General features: G+C 33.8%; 1 protein-coding gene across 1 annotated transcript; it reads right to left on the bottom strand.

Annotated features, from left to right (window-relative positions):
• Nucleotides 1-12,549: 12,549 nt before the first annotated feature.
• Nucleotides 12,550-17,798, bottom strand: LOC132554632 (charged multivesicular body protein 5-like). Its single transcript, XM_060218950.1, has 7 exons — nt 17,671-17,798; nt 15,950-16,054; nt 15,514-15,560; nt 15,130-15,223; nt 14,234-14,305; nt 13,476-13,697; nt 12,550-12,983 (listed from the first exon to the last, which is right to left on the bottom strand). Exons 1-7 carry the CDS (start codon nt 17,737-17,739, stop codon nt 12,930-12,932), a joined length of 663 nt encoding a protein of 220 aa, XP_060074933.1. The 5' UTR covers nt 17,740-17,798; the 3' UTR covers nt 12,550-12,929.
• Between the last annotated feature and the right edge of the window lie 782 nt (nt 17,799-18,580).

Raw genomic sequence — 18,580 nt, 5'->3', positions numbered from 1 at the left:
TCGCATCAAGACTGTGATATCTAGCAATAAAAGGGAAAATGTTGAAATTCTCCTGTCACTTTCAACACGTGTAATCCGACATCGCGTGCGGTGCACGTGAAGTCTACTGGATAAGGCACGTCATGTGTAGCTCATTTCTTTAGTCTACAAACAACTTTAATCTTTAGCCTATCACATCGAATCAAGTTGGTTTCGTCCTAGCTGTCCGAGCATCTAGAAACCGTGACGGAGGCGAGATTGAATTTTTGATTCAAACACCCTATTGCCTTTGATTTATTGCTAAGGGAGATAATTCAGATTTAAGATAATTGTTATCTGTCTCTATCGATAAAATTTGACCATCTTGTAAGGAAATCGAGTGTGTATATGTATATTGAATTTGAGATTCCATTAACGATATACATGTTTTCTATTAGAAGTTTGATTACTTAGCTAGACTAATTAGGTCATTTTTTCATAAAACGATAAAGTGTTGTTTTTTTTATTTTTTTTTGTTTTGGCTGACTTGAACGTCAACACAGTGACTTTTCTTAATTTCTTGCAATTTCTATTCAAGAAATTGTATCAAAATTATAATCAATTTTTTTATGATTGATGAAGTCAAAATCTAGTTATCAATTTTTCCAGCGTATATGGTGAAGATATCGCTCCATTTAACACTAAGCGTCGGCAGCATGCCTAATCATCTGGTTCTGTCAGTTTTATTTATCATGTTTACAGTTTAAACTTAACAAATCACTTTTACTATTTACGCGTCAGTAGAGTATATGTAGTACTCTGTATCATTTTGTTCTGACCCAGCGTTCCATCTTTACCGATATTTCCTAGAAACAAACCTTAAACTAATGAGACTATTGTCTATACCTTGTAATTAAATGTGGCTCAGAAACTTTAAAACTTGTAGATAGTTGAGTGTGAAACATGAAATCCTAATTTCTTTTATTGTAACAAGATAACAAGGGAAACAAGAATCACAAAGATATGTACAGGCTGGATTGTGTTATATCACGTGTAAATCTAGCAGCCATTGATTCAAATGTCGCTTACTGTCATCAAAACTAGGTTGATCGACTGTGTCGCTCATATTCTGAAAAATAAAATCTCAATTGTAATTTGTATCTCTTTTAATAACGTGGTGCCGTCTGTTATTTTCGTTAATTAGAGGAAGATTTAGTGTTCGTACTATATTGAAATTACATTCCACAGTTTCATTAAGTTAAGATCTACGAGATGATTATTAACAATATTTAGAAAGTACGTCTGCCTTTTAAGCGCCATATTTCTGATTCTGATCATCATAGACAAAATTGTCGTTCCAAACAACTAATCGTCTGGCCATAGGTCAAGCTTCGAAGTCCAGAGATAACTCCGGACACAGACGGCCACTGAACATATTTCTTATCGAAGGGATAGCAATTACCTAGAAACAGAAAATGAAATATGGCGACATGAATTGAAACTCTAGCAGTTCTTAAACACTTCGTGATTAGCACCTCGCTGTCCAAAAATTATTGCTACTGACCCATGTCGATTCATAAATGGCCGAAGTGGACATGAGGGCTAAGGGTCAATTTACTTCGGACACTAATCATATGTTGACAGAGTCGGAACTGACCATCGTCTTTGAGACATTTATAAAAGTCGACGCTCTTGTAATGACCAGTTGTATGTCAGATGAGCAATTACAGGAATAGGAGGACTGGTCAGTAGTGGTCAACAGTGGTCAGAACAGCAATGACAAATTGAGTAATTTATCTTATCAAGTGAATTGTCGTAATCTGGAAATGAAAATTACAAATTACGAATTGTGTCCAGCCAGATTCCGTGGGAAATCATCGATTTTCGTTTCAGAATTAGGTCTTCCGAGTTAATGTTTGAAGTAATATGTACGTGACTCAGAATTAAGCGTATTGTATCTGTAGTGACATTCACATTCTGATTGTCCCAAGAATTTATCTATGTCTCTGGACACAATGAAACCTATAGACACCTAACTCCTAAAGACTCTGCCTTTTGGCGATGGATAATCCATCAATCCAACCAGACAAAGAAAGTTGAAAATTAAGATTAGACAGAGAAGGAAGAATTGATGGAAAAGAGAGCATGGAGACAAAGAAAGATGGAATGAAGAAATTAAACAAGGGAAGTAACTTTGATGAACATTTGGGAGATGTATAAAGAAAAACAAGGACCCTTAGGATAACACGTCACCAGAACACTGACGTTCGGGGGTGAGACGATACCCAGACACGGGAGGACTCGTAGAGACGGAAAACCTGTTAACCATCCAACCAACATAAACGATGCTTGACAGACATAACCGTTATAAATAAAACAGTGTAAATTATATATACACTGGCATCTGCAGTGATGTCAATTCTAATTTTTGATTTTCAATATGTTATCTTAAAATAACGGATCGGTGACCTTAAATTATCATATAAAAAGTGTTCTAAATTTACATGTAGCTCAAATACAGAGATTTTTTAAAACTCTATTTAACGCATTGTTTTCTTTTATCCTTTAATTTGATTTTAAGAATCAGCCAATCAAAACAAACATAACATCATTGGTTGTATTATGATGTAATAACCATAGACATTTCAGCCAATTGAAACGCTTGTTTGTAAAGAGATAAGTTTATACTTTACGAGGGGAAAATCATGTAACCTCGATCACTTTCGGAATTCTCTCATTTTTTACCCATGTTGAGTCTATGGTAGATTGTAAAATTGTCAAGGTTTTTATACAAACGACTCTAGTTGTTGTGAATCCCCATACTGCTATTAACGATATCAAGTACATGCATATCTAGATGTATACATCCGATAGTGAATGAGATTTCCACACAATCGAATTAATGATGAGTTACTCGTCAGGAAGTCGTTATTTGTTAGTTTTTGTTTTTAGAGAGAGAGATTACGTTTTAGTTTGTATAAGTAGTACATCATTAAAACAAACCGCGTGATCTGAAATTAAATTATCTTTTCTAATTTATTGTCTGATTTAACCAATTTATATTTTTAATACCTCTCAGTTTTGTTCCATGTAAACAAATTAGATACCAATAGGTTTTTTTTCACTGCGGTATTATTTTCAATGACGTTTAAAAAATATGACCTGTCTTACATTCCGATTAAGGATAACAGGAGAGATATTGAATAAAAAATAGATTGTTTATTTAAACTTAATTAAGCATGGAAAATGTATAATTTTGTGACATTTTTTCAAGTTGTATTTGATTTGCTATACTGTTCTCATACCTCGATTTTAGCCTGGAAATGAAATGTGCGAAATGTCAACTGTGAATGGTTATTAATATTGTACTTAATATGCATGTGCATTTCCTTTGGTCTGATTAATAAACAACGAGCAAATTAAAGCGCCCCCTTTAATCAGATCCCTTTATTCAAAAATCGCGTCTCCTTAGACACTTTGGAACAACCTCAGACTAAAAAATTTCAACCTCGGGCTAGAAATTGCAGAAACATGAAACTTTAATTATAATATTTTGGACTGTCATGCCATCAAAGGTCCCAAAAGACTTCATTAATTTTACACTAACTAAACACTTCAGAAAGGGGCGTGTCCAACCTAAACACGAGCACACGCTGACTAAACGCCGAAAGGGAGGACATGTCATTAGTCCGGAAAGGGACAGCTACAGACATCAGCCGGAACGATATCTCTGGGGCCAAATATGGGGTAATTCTCTTTGAAAATGATTATATATTTATGAAATTATAGTTTCTAATTTGACACAGACAGCGATTAACTACTGCAAATATGACTTGATTTTATCAAACATTTTTAATGTTGCTCTACACTTTTTGTATAAGGTTAGGTAATTGCGTGACATTGTTTCGAAAGCGTTTGTTTTTGTTGTTTTCTTTTCATCTTTTTATAAATGCAAACATCCATACTCGTGGGTGTTTATGCTTATCAGAAAACTGTGAAATGGACCTGTCTGTGCTTTCATGAGTGCAAATTTGTGCAAGATATTTTCTCTAATTGCTGGACAAACCTCCAGTATGTTGAACAATGATGTATCCAACAGCCATTACAAGGAGACTACGACTCGATATGACGTTAGGTGTTCACATGGTGATAAACGTAGGAAACAAAGTGAAAGAAAGTCCTAAATTGTATTTAGTTTCCCTGAAGGAGCCCCATCTGGACAGACAGTAAACCAACTGAATATCCTTGTAATTAAATATAACCAATCAGATAACGCGTGGGTCTATCTCGTTTTTCTTACGGTAAGGGGCTGGTTTGGCGTGGTAATTAAGGAGCACCATATCATCGACTCATCCCGGTCAAATTTAATACCACTAATGATACGGTATCGATTACAACTTCCACCCCTAAACCTCTATTGATATAGTAGACGTTTTAACTTATCAAATGTTCAAAAACTAATAAAGTATATATAAAAACGGAATTTCAAAAATTTGGAAATTTACCTGTGCAGGTATATAGACAATTATTAAAGATTCACTACGTACTGGTGGTTGTTATCATGCCTTTGAAGTACGAAAAGATAAAAATCGGTCTCAGAAAATTATTTTCAATTATGTCTTATCTGTGGAAGATTTTATCAGAAATGTGTAAGATTCCTCAAACATCGTAATTAGATGCAAAGTGTTTCCATAAAGCATTATTCTATCACTTTCATAACAATAAAAAAAGATCCGTTTTAATTTTTTTACAATACTGCTTTCTATACCTCAAAGATTAAAGAGCAGAGTTATATATCTGATCAGGGAGAAATAAAAGAAGATATATGTTGTCATTAATTCGATAGATCTGTTTAGATATTTTATCAAATTACAAAACGCCTTTCAATGTACATCCTGAATCTGCAGTACACGAATTCATCCATTTACTTCATTAATATGAAGTTCATCTTCAACAACCGCAAACAAACAAAACTGAAGGGTCACCAGTGACTGTAGCAAATATCGGGTATCTCCATTATACGACTGAAATTGCGAAAAACTACATTAGAGCATTAAATAATGGTCATTTTGACATGTTGTTATCAATTTTTCTTAAAGCTGTACATTTCATTTGGTTCCCTTTTAGTGTCTACATTACTAAATCTGTACATCACCAATGTCTACATTACTAAATCTGTACATCACGACTGTGTACATTACTAAATCTGTACATCACGACTGTGTACATTACTAAATCTGTACATCACCAATGTCTACATTACTAAATCTGTACATCACGACTGTGTACATTACTAAAGCTGTACATCACGACTGTCTACATTACTAAATCTGTACATCACGACTGTCTACATTACTAAAGTACATCACGACTGTCTACATTACTAAAGCTGTACATCACGACTGTCTACATTACTAAATCTGTACATCACGACTGTGTACATTACTAAAGCTGTACATTACGTCTGTCTACATTACTAAATCTGTACATCACGACTGTTTACATTACTAAAGCTGTACATCACGACTGTCTACATTACTAAAGCTGTACATCACGTCTGTCTACATTACTAAATCTGTACATCACGACTGTGTACATTACTAAAGCTGTACATCACGACTACATTACTAAAGCTCTACATCACGACTGTCTACATTACTAAATACATCTACATGTACATTAAAGCTGTACATCACGACTGTCTTACTAAAGCTGTACATCACGATGTACTAAAGCTGTACATCACGACTGTCTACATTACTAAATCTGTACATCACGACTGTCTACATTACTAAATCTGTACATCACGACTGTGTACATTACTAAAGCTGTACATCACGACTGTCTACATTACTAAAGCTGTACATCACGTCTGTCTACATTACTAAATCTGTACATCACGACTGTCTACATTACTAAAGCTGTACATCACGACTGTCTACATTACTAAAGCTCATCACGACTGTCTACATTACTAAAGCTCATCACGACTGTCTACATTACTAAAGCTCTACATCACGACTGTGTACATTACTAAAGCTGTACATCACGACTGTGTACATTACTAAAGCTGTACATCACGACTGTGTACATTACTAAATCTGTACATCACGACTGTCTACATTACTAAATCTGTACATCACGACTGTGTACATTACTAAATCTGTACATCACCAATGTCTACATTACTAAATCTGTACATCACGACTGTGTACATTACTAAATCTGTACATCACCAATGTCTACATTACTAAATCTGTACATCACGACTGTGTACATTACTAAATCTGTACATCACGACTGTCTACATTACTAAAGCTGTACATCACGACTGTCTACATTACTAAATCTGTACATCACCACTGTCTACATTACTAAATCTGTACATCACGACTGTCTACATTACTAAATCTGTACATCACGACTGTGTACATTACTAAAGCTGTACATCATGTCTGTCTACATTACTAAATCTGTACATCATGACTGTCTACATTACTAAAGCTCCACATCACGACTGTGTACATTACTAAATCTGTACATCACGACTGTCTACATTACTAAATATGTACATCACGACTGTCTACATTACTAAAGCTCTACATCACGACTGTCTACATTACTAAATCTGTACATCACGACTGTCTACATTACTAAAGCTGTACATCACGACTGTCTACATTACTAAAGCTGTACATCACGACTGTCTACATTACTAAAGCTGTACATCACGACTGTCTACATTACTAAAGCTCCACATCACGACTGTCTACATTACTAAATCTGTACATCACGACTGTGTACATTACTAAATCTGTACATCACGCTGTTACTAAATGTACATCACGACTGTGTACATCACGACTGTCTATATTACTAAATCTGTACATCACGACTGTCTACATTACTAAATCTGTACATCACGGCTGTCTACATTACTAAATCTGTACATCACGACTGTCTACATTACTAAATCTGTACATCACGACTGCCTACATTACTAAATCTGTACATCACCACTGTCTACATTACTAAATCTGTACATCACGACTGTCTACATTACTAAATCTGTACATCACGACTGTCTACATTACTAAAGCTGTACATCACGACTGTCTACATTACTAAATCTGTACATCACGACTGTCTACATTACTAAATCTGTACATCACGGCTGTCTACATTACTAAATCTGTACATCACGACTGTCTACATTACTAAATCTGTACATCACGTGTCTACATTACTAAATCTGTACATCACGACTGTCTACATTACTAAAGCTCTACATCACGACTGTCTACATTACTAAATCTGTACATCACGACTGTCTACATTACTAAATCTGTATATCACGACTGTCTACATTACTAAAGCTCTACATCACGACTGTCTACATTACTAAAGCTGTACATCACGACTGTCTACATTACTAAAGCTCTACATCACGACTGTCTACATTACTAAATCTGTACATCACGACTGTGTACATTACTAAAGTTGTACATCACAACTGTGTACATTACTAAATCTGTACATCACGACTGTCTACATTACTAAATCTGTACATCACGACTGTCTACATTACTAAATCTGTACATCACGGCTGTCTACATTTCTAAATCTGTACATCACGACTGTCTACATTACTAAATCTGTACATCACGACTGCCTACATTACTAAATCTGTACATCACCACTGTACATCACTACATTACTAAATACATGTACATTACTAAATCTGTACATCACGACTGTCTACATTACTAAATCTGTACATCACGATTGTCTACATTACTAAAGCTGTACATCACGAGTGTCTACATTACTAAATCTGTACATCACGTCTGTGTACATTACTAAATCTGTACATCACGACTGTGTACATTACTAAATCTGTACATCACGACTGTCTACATTACTAAAGCTCTACATCACGACTGTGTACATTACTAAATCTGTACATCACGACTGTCTACATTACTAAATCTGTACATCACGACTGTCTACATTACTAAATCTGTACATCACGACTGTCTACATTACTAAAGCTGTACATCACGACTGTCTACATTACTAAATCTGTACATCACGACTGTGTACATTACTAAAGCTGTACATCACGACTGTCTACATTACTAAATCTGTACATCACGACTGTCTACATTACTAAATCTGTACATCACGACTGTCTACATTACTAAAGCTGTACATCACGACTGTCTACATTACTAAATCTGTACATCACGACTGTCTACATTACTAAATCTGTACATCACGACTGTGTACATTACTAAATCTGTACATCACGACTGTGTACATTACTAAAGCTGTACATCACGACTGTCTACATTACTAAATCTGTACATCACGAGTCTACATTACTAAATCTGTACATCACGACTGTACTAAATCTGTACATCACGACTGTCTACATTACTACATTAAAAGCTGTACATCAGTCACTGTACTAAATCTGTACATCACGACTGTCTACATTATCTGTACATCACGACTGTCTACATTACTAAAGCTTTACATCACGTCTGTCTACATTACTAAATCTGTATATCACGACTGTGTACATTACTAAATCTGTACATCACGACTGTCTACATTACTAAAGCTCATCACGACTGTCTACATTACTAACATTACTAAATCTGTACATCACGACTGTCTACATTACTAAATTACATCACGACTGTCTACATTACTGCACATCACGACTGTGTACATTACTAAATCTGTACATCACGACTGTCTACATTACTAAATATGTACATCACGACTGTCTACATTACTAAAGCTCTACATCACGACTGTCTACATTACTAAATCTGTACATCACGACTGTCTACATTACTAAATCTGTACATCTCGACTGTCTACATTACTAAATCTGTACATCACGACTGTGTACATTACTAAATCTGTACATCATGACCGTCTACATTACTAAATCTGTCTACATTACTAAATCTGTACATCACGACTGTCTACATTACTAAATCTGTACATCACGACTGTCTACATTACTAAATCTGTACATCACGACTGTGTACATTACTAAATCTGTACATCACGACTGTCTACATTACTAAATCTGTACATCACGACTGTCTACATTACTAAATCTGTACATCACGACTGTCTACATTACTAAATCTGTACATCACGACTGTCTACATTACTAAATCTGTACATCACGACTGTCTACATGTAAATCTACATTACTAAAAATCTGTACATCACGACTGTCTACATTACTAAAGCTGTACATCACGACTGTCTACATTACTAAATCTGTACATCTACATTACTAAACGACATCACGACTGTCTACATTACTAAAGCTGTACATCACGACTGTCTACATTACTAAATCTGTACATCACGACTGTCTACATTACTAAATCTGTACATCTCGACTGTCTACATTACTAAATCTACATTACTAAATCTGTACATCACGACTGTCTACATTACTAAAGCTGTACATCACGACTGTCTACATTACTAAAGCTCTACATCACGACTGTCTACATTACTAAAGCTGTACATCACGACTGTCTACATTACTAAAGCTGTACATCACGACTGTCTACATTACTAAAGCTCTACATCACGACTGTCTACATTACTAAAGCTGTACATCACGACTGTCTACATTACTAAAGCTCTACATCACGACTGTCTACATTACTAAATCTGTACATCACGACTGTCTACATTACTAAATCTGTACATCACGACTGTCTACATTACTAAATCTGTACATCACGACTGTCTACATTACTAAATATGTACATCACGACTGTCTACATTACTAAATCTGTACATCACGACTATCTACATTACTAAAGCTGTACATCACGACTGTCTACATCACTAAATCTGTACATCACGACTGTGTACATCACTAAATCTGTACATCATGACCGTCTACATTACTAAAGCTCATCACGACTGTCTACATTACTAAAGCTCATCACGACTGTGTACATTACTAAATCTGTACATCACGACTGTCTACATTACTAAGGCTGTACATCACGACTGTCTACATCACCAAAGCTGTACATCACGACTTTCTACATTACTAAATCTGTACATCACGACTGTCTACATTACTAAATCTATACATCACGACTGTCCCCTTTTTACTGTCTACAATACAAAAGCTGTACATCACGACTGTCCCCTTTTACTGTCTACATTACTAAAGTTGTACATCACGACTGTGTACATTACTAAAGTTGTACATCACGACTGTGTACATTACTAAAGTTGTACATCACGACTGTCCCCTTTTACTGTCTACATTACTAAAGTTGAACACGATGACTGTTTGTAGTATCTACATTAATTAAGTCATACAAGACTAATCTTCATACACATCTAATACATGCATGTACTTATAAAGGAAACAGTTTGATTTCTCGGTATATTACCCTTCTTGTGTAATATGTGCAGGTAATACATCGTTAGAGAGATCTCTAATGGATTTCATTTTCTGGCGAATTAAGCTGTAACATGTCATTATCTTTAATTACATAAGAATCACTTCAGGAGTAAATTAAAACAGAAGTAATAAATTTTCCAAGAGAAGTCAATTCTGTCTGGATTGTAAGAGGATTAACCAAAGAAACAAATGAGCGATAAGTAATTTAATTACGTGAAATGGATATAAAAGTATGGGTTCACCTGTTCGACCATATGAGTTCTCCCCTGATACTCCAGTTTCCTTTCACAGTAGGCCCCTCACGTACTTCAATTCAGACCAACAAGCGTGATAAGCTGGATAACTTGTTTCACAACCGTTGTAAAACTTTATCTCTGTAATATCTAATAAGTGGATGTAATGTATTACATCCGGTCTTTTTGGAAGTTAATTTAGTTCATTTTTAACCCTTGAAAATGTTCACATGCTTTTCTTCATAAGCATTAGGCTGGACTGAAGTTTACAACCGAAGCAGGCATTGAACAAACGAAGAAAGACAACTCTTCCTAAGGCACATCCTGACCTTCACGGATTATTAACTTAATTAAAACACCCGTGTTAGATGTTTAAACTTAATGATATATAAAAATAATTGTTTAGTGTTCTTAAACATCTGCACAAACACATGTTAAGATATATGAACAGTTTCTCTCCAATTATTACTATTACTTTTACTTCACTTACTCATGGTCTATTTATCTTAATTATTACTTGTCGAGTGACAAATAAAAAGAAAAAAACATGTTTTTTTTTTAATGTAGCTTTAATACTTGAAAAATTGTCCATTGATAGATTAATGATCAAGTAATCAACAAATAATCTTCATAATTACTACATGTTATTGTGGTGCCAAAAGACATCAATAATAAATTATAATACACAAGTCTTATATAAACTTAATTTCCATCTTTTTCCCAAAAAACATTTCATTTTAGTATCGTGACTTATCCGAAGTTACAGATGAGTGATATTTGATAGGATTATTTTTTTTCCTTGAATCACTTATAATATCACTTTAACTAGACATCATTATGTGACAGTGATGAAAACCTAATTTACCAGTACCTGTGTGATAGCTATCCACCATTCATGAGACCACACATGCTGATAAATCTGAGAAACTTCTACTTACAGCAGATGTTTTCACTTTCTACTTACAGCTGATTTTTTCACTTTCTACTTACAGCTGATTTTTTCACTTTCTACTTACAGCTGATTTTTTCACTTCCTACTTACAGCTGATTTTTTCACTTTCTACTTACAGCTGATTTTTTCACTTTCTACTTACAGCTGATTTTTTCACTTTCTACTTACAGCTGATTTTTTCACTTTCCTACTTACAGCTGATTTTTTTCTGCTGATTTTTTCACTTTCTACTTACAGCTGATTTTTTCACTTTCTACTTACAGCTGATTTTTTCACTTTCCTACTTACAGCTGATTTTTTCACTTTCTACTTACAGCTGATGTTTTCACTTTCTACTTACAGCTGATGTTTTCAGCTGATTTTTTCACTTTCTACTTACAGCTGATTTTTTCACTTTCTACTTACAGCTGATTTTTTCACTTTCTACTTACAGCTGATTTTTTTACTTTCTACTTTTTAAGTCTTTAAAACATAAGCACATTGTCTCCTTTTCATGATTCCTCAATATTCCCCCTTTTTTTAGCAAAATATCATATTTGTTGGTATTTCTCAGTAAAATGGACTACATATGTGTATTTGATCATTTGACTCTGTTGTCCAAATTTGAAACCAGGGCTTTTCGATTAGTATTTTTTCAAGCCAAGCATGTAAGCTGTATGATACATTTGTAAAAGAGAATAGAGAGAAAATAAAGATTTGTTTCAGCACAAATAAAAATGTCAACCTAAGTAATTAAGCTATTACATTTGAGAAGTTCAGAAAATTTTGAAACAGTATTTAACAGATATTTAGTAATACATATATATCTTTGAGGATACATTCACACTTATACATCCTAATATCTATAATAATGAAACAGCTACCTATACACTTATATACTTCTCTCCCATATCGGTGTGTACAAGCTGCACACTATTGATACATACCAAAAACTTTCAAGCTTATATAGTTAATTCAATTTTAATTATCACTCTTAAAGAAAAATGTCTGTCATTAAAAAATTTATACATATGATTAAAAGAACTTATGGAGTCAACTTCCAGACAAAGCTATGATCTATATCTTTCTACAATCTAGTTCTAAAACGAAATAGGTTTTAATATTCATCTTAATCAAAAAGAGGAGGCTGTTTTAGGGAGTTACTTCCCTTCCAAAATGAACGTTAGTCTGTCATCCAGGGGTTGTCTCCCCTTCAGCATACTGGTTTCACATCATTCGGAGAGAAAACTTATCCATAACTACACTTCGTCATTGTTTAAGTGTAGCTCTTATAGAAACAATGATATTCACATGTAAAACATAGTCATAATATTTCAGTACATTATTTTGCAGTCTGCGGAATTTGTGGTAATCCAAACTCATCAACAGGCACATCCTACAACACAAAATCACAACAAATAATGTAAACACAAATAAATATCAAAGATAATAGAAATAAACAAAAAACAAATATCACAGCACACAAGCTTTGATGTAATGTCAAATAACTATGAATCAATCCAGGCACCTGAAAAAAATCACTACCAGGATGCTGTGTGTTTAGAGTTGATTATGTACCTGACTAGATGTTTGACAAATAATTCTGAGCTGAATATCTTTCTAGCGTCTACAGTAAACTGCTTTACACAATAACAGGAAATGTGTCAGATGGTTGGAGCCACCTGTAACATTTAACATGTGGAATTGAAGTGATACAATACATACACTGATATATTTATCACAAGGTACAGAAAAACTATTTTCTGAAGACAAATAATTACTGTTCATTAATAACATTTCAATAACAGTATAATATCTATTGTACATAAAGTTAAATATTCCTACTTAATAAACAGTTGATAGAATATGACATCTCTATCCATCTTACCCGTGAACTATCGGCTCCAGGTTCTGCTGTGGGTATTGAGGGTGCAGAAACAGCGTCGTCAAGATATGAAGAGTCTTCATCAAGGCCAATTTCGTCTCCAAGGGCATCTAACTCTGCCTCTAACTCGTCGTCATCCACCTCTGGCATTCCATAGCTTCGACCCATTATCTCTTGTATCTCATTGGATTGTTCTGTAAGGTCCTCAAGTTCATCTTGTAAGTCCTAACCAAGAGAAAATTGGTTAATTCAATTTTTGCAAATGTCCACATATGCCTTGTTTTTAATACAAGTGCAGGATTATTTTGCTTACATTATGACAACATTAGTTTTTTGAAAATTGCCCAATATCTAATGCAACTTGAGGTGCTGCACTAAAAGCAAAGCAGAAAGCATATTTCACATTTGTATTTTTACATGTAAGTCTGCAAGTAATAATTATAAGATTACATGTATTTTTTTCCATCAAAATCACAGGAATAATGTTTAATAAACCACTATATTCTGAATGATTTGATACAGGAGTCTGTCCTCCACATTAAACATAATGTTTTATGTTTTTATTAACAAGTATTTATAATTATCAATTAATGGAAAATATGGGAAAACAAATTTTAAAATATAAAATATATTTCATTTTTTTCTTTTTGTTTGCTGCTCTATAATTATAAAAGAACTATGATTTGTTTAACATTGTACAATTTTTATATGAACTATTTGATCACACAAACTTGAAAATGAAAATGAAATCTCCCACTCACCTCAATCTTGTCAATGTTGACATGCTTGTATTCTTTCTTAAACTGTTTCACCCCAACCTTCATGGCATCCACCTAATAAAATCAAAGAACGAGAAATTTCAGAAAAATGACATCAACATAGTCTCAACAGGTAGTCAAAACTGGGTATCCTTTAGTTACTTTACATATCTGGTCAAACCTGAATTAAAAGACCTTGTTATAAAGGCCACATTTTCTCTGCCCCCTTGAGTGATCTTTACAGACAGGTCTGACTGTACAAAATATGTCCATAATGAATAATTCAGTTTCAAATTCAATAAAATACGAGTTGTGATCAATTTAATTCAATGATGCATGCATCGATGCATAGATATGTACAACTCAGCTTGAAACCCAATATAAAGATTAAAAACAATTTGTAACTACATGAAAGTACAAAAGATTTAATCAGATATCAGTATGTTGGTGTCTAAAGGACAGGCATAGACTACTGTTCTCCATGCTGTATACTGTGTACTTTGTATTTCTCCAACTAATTACCAAGTTGAAAATATTTATAAAAAAACAGTGACACTTTCATATTACATAGTACATGTTCCAAATGTATGACTAAACTTGTTCAGACATACTAACTTGGTGTAACAAAGTGTATAAATTCAACGTTATAAAATGTCAAACATGTACAGTTGCAGTTGTTGTTTGTGTCAAACATCTGCAATACTTACTGTTATTTATGTCAAACATCTGCAGTACTTACTGTTGGTTTTGTCAAACATCTGCAATACTTACTGTTATTTATGTCAAACATCTGCAATACTTACTGTTGTTTATGTCAAACATCTGCAGTACTTACTGTTGGTTATGTCAAACATCTGCAATACTTACTGTTATTTATGTCAAACATCTGCAGTACTTACCGTTGTTTTTGTATCTTTCAGTGACTGTATAGCATAGTTTTGCTGTTCAATGTTGAAACTTTGTTGCATTAAATTGTCTCTTTGATTTTCATACCTGCAGAAAAATAAGCATATCAACAGGTTATATTTTATAATAAATCTTTTGGTAATGATCTTTCTACTAATTTTCTATGTGGTATAGCAATTCTCACCTAACATAATTTATTTTTTGACATGAGCTACTATACTTGTTCTTTTTCTTTTTAAAATTTTAATCAAATGTGGAATACTGAGAAAATTATAACTGGAAGCTGTTTTGAAAACCTTTGGAAACAGAATTACTGTACCTGGTGAGTTGGTATTCCTTACACTAAGTAGAACAATAGTGCTTATATATTTACTTACATCTTCTTTTGTTTCAACACTCGCATAGCTTTCTGTTTGACCATATTCTGTAAGAAAATGATTGAATATAACAAACTACTTCCTTTTTCTCTAATCCAGATATTTAGAGTATATATCTGCTACTGTCATAATCCTTCATGTATAAATCTGTATTTTACATACCATATTACCAAGACCAATGTCGAAATCAAAGAGATCAAGCTTGTACCTTAAAAAAACAACTATTAAAAACTTATATCAGTGTTCTCTCTGGCATCTTGGTATTGGTGAAATCTGTCTGCTTTTGATCATTTTTAGTACTAGTATATCAAATTTACATGTAGTACAATTAAATGCTTAAAAAAATTCAAATAACCTGCTCTTTTGTTTAAAACTTGTCACCTAACATAGATCTCACATCTCGTGTAAATAAGTAACCAGACCTATATTTACTCACCTTGGAGGGGCCATCTCTCATCTTTTTCATCTGATTTCTATATTTATTCAATTCTGCGTCAAGTCTGGCTACCTTTTTGTCTATAGACTCTCCTCGACTGTCAATCTTGAAACAAATCAAATGAAAACAATTAAACTTGTTCTAATTAGGTGCCAGATTATATCCTCCTGAAAGACAGAAGATGATCTACAATGTTAACATACACACAATTTAACACTGGGCACATCTAGGGATCAAGGGGATTCTACACATGAGACGTGAGTAAGATCTATGTAGTAGTTATACAAAAAAATAGCGATACCAAACTTTCAAAGTCATATTCCAAGATGGCTGTCTGTCGGCCATTTTGATTTTCTGATCAGTCCCAAAGTCAAACAGGCATCACTAGGGATCAAGGGGAACCTACACATGAAATTTGAGAAAGATGTTTGTAGTACTTCTCAAAAAAAAGCAATGACAAACTTCAATGAAAAAATCAAAGATGTCCTCTTGCAGTTATTCTGTTTTTGTGATCACTCCCAAAATCAAAGGGGCACAACTAGGGACCAAGGGAAACCTACATATGAAATTTGGAAAAGATCCATCCAGTACTTCTCAAGAAATAGTGATAATGAAAATGTTTATGGACGTATGGAAAGGCGCGGGACAGATGAACAATGGTTGTCGGGTGATTTGATATTTTATTCTATTGAAACAGTTGTTGAAATGTAATTACTTCTTCTAGCTGTAACAAATGCCATGCATAAAAATTCTATAATAATCTCAAATCCTATTTTATGGGTATGGAGGACTCATCATGTCCCATAGATTCAACAACCCAGTACCTTTTGAGGGCCTAATGATAGTGATGATATTAGATTATATACACTGTGTAAGTGTAATGTGTTAATGTGGATACAAAACCTCTTGAACAAGATTCAATTCAGTCCTAACTGCTCCATTAATGTTAATGGTAATAATTTTTTTTTCAAATTTGAAGGATATGTTATACATATGGTACACCTAGTGACCTGAATTTAAACATGACATTCAATCACATGATGATGTAACATATTTCAATGTCATATCGTTTGACAACTAATGTTCATCTTCATGTCTCCCTACTATGTACGAGTATACAACAAATGGCATCACATAACTAGTCAATACAAAAGCTAATGCACACTGCAAATGCTTTAAAATTTGGATAAACATCACGATATCTTGTTTTTTATTCAGAAGTGGGAGAAAATAGCCATCCTCGGGTACAGAATTTTAGTTCCTTGAGAAAGAGTACTCTTTAAACTAAAGTTTCCTTGGTTCCGACAAATCTAGAAGATCCGGAACATACATTTCTATTGTCTTTACACATGTATAAACTATATTGTATATTTCATCGATATCCCATAAACACTGATACAGTATAAATAGCCAACACTGCAGAGGTTTCTAAATAATCACGAGAATGAGTTGCCTACCTGCTATGATCAATATGATCGTAGACATAGACAAATCCAAGGCTTGCGTACAAACATTGTCTGTTTAGATAGAAACATACAGTTATACACATTTTGTTATAAAGCAACAACATTTTGTTCATTTGTCTAAACTGAAAAGACTGGCACCATGTTGTACACAGGTGTATGTATATGAAATTGCGACACGAGACTGGCTGTTCAACTCACCTGTGTCACCCACATATATAAAACACTTGAATAAAAACACGTTCTACGATCACTTACATTAGCCACACAGTCGGTAAGATTTGGTGGTGGGGCTTTATCCTTGCCTTTTCCGAAAAGTCGGTTCATTGTTGATGATTGTTTGAAGAGAAACAGAAACGAAACTGATTTTCACCGATGTCAGGAAGTAAACAGAGGCAAAGTGTGAATAAGAATGACGTCACATCCGGTAGGGATCATTCATTTAAAGATTATATTATTAAATTAAATTCTAGCTCCAAAAACCTAAAGTTTAATGAATATGCCTGAAATGATTTATGCTAATTTAGTACTGTTGGTAATCTTGTAAAGATATATATTATATGTAAATTTTCTGAGGAAAAAACTTTGTATTTCAGAGTAACTTTGGCCCGTCCCCGTCACGATTCTATCACCTGACTGTGACTGAACTGGACCGACGGATTATTATAGCAATGCGTATGTTAACGAGAACTAAAACAGCGACCTCGTGTTGTACTGTCATACCCCATGGAAGATGTATTGATTAATTAAGATTTCACGGGTTTTTTTATAACTTTTTTGTGCTAATACATAGCTTATTGGAACTTATGCTTGTCAGAAGGCAAGGCGAAGAAAATTTTACCATAACCACCAAAATACAACATATAAGATACAAGATACAAAAAAAGTCTTTTTATTTTTTGGTCACATACAATGATAACATGAAACGTTAGTACAGAAGAGCCATTATTACGACAGAACACACAAGTTAAACAAAAGTCAACAAATAACATCAAGCAAGCACGAACTGTGAAATAATGTAAATCCTACATACGGTCTGGCGACTGTTTTATTATTATTAATTTCGTTTATTTGTAGAATAAATCAATATATTTATACAAATATCATGGTACTGTGAAAACATTAACAACTTCAAAATTAACCATGGTCAATAATAAAGATTATTGCA

The sequence above is a fragment of the Ylistrum balloti genome, unplaced genomic scaffold (assembly GCF_031769215.1).
Source record: "Ylistrum balloti isolate Yb309-2 unplaced genomic scaffold, AGI_CSIRO_Ybal_v1 Utg370420, whole genome shotgun sequence".
Lineage (NCBI taxonomy): Eukaryota > Metazoa > Mollusca > Bivalvia > Pectinida > Pectinidae > Ylistrum > Ylistrum balloti.
The sequence above is the reverse complement of the archived record's forward strand: the minus strand, read 5'-3'. Positions and strand labels throughout refer to the sequence as shown.

Coding starts and splice junctions, on each gene's coding strand:
- LOC132554632 (XM_060218950.1), bottom strand. CDS start 17,739: ATGAACCGACTTTTCGGAAAAGGCAAGGATAAAGCCCCACCACCAAAT. Junction 15,224..15,513: donor GTGTTGAAACAAAAGAAGAT/GTAAGTAAATAT, acceptor ATTTTTCTGCAG/GTATGAAAATCAAAGAGACA. Junction 12,984..13,475: donor CTGGAGCCGATAGTTCACGG/GTAAGATGGATA, acceptor TTTGTGTTGTAG/GATGTGCCTGTTGATGAGTT.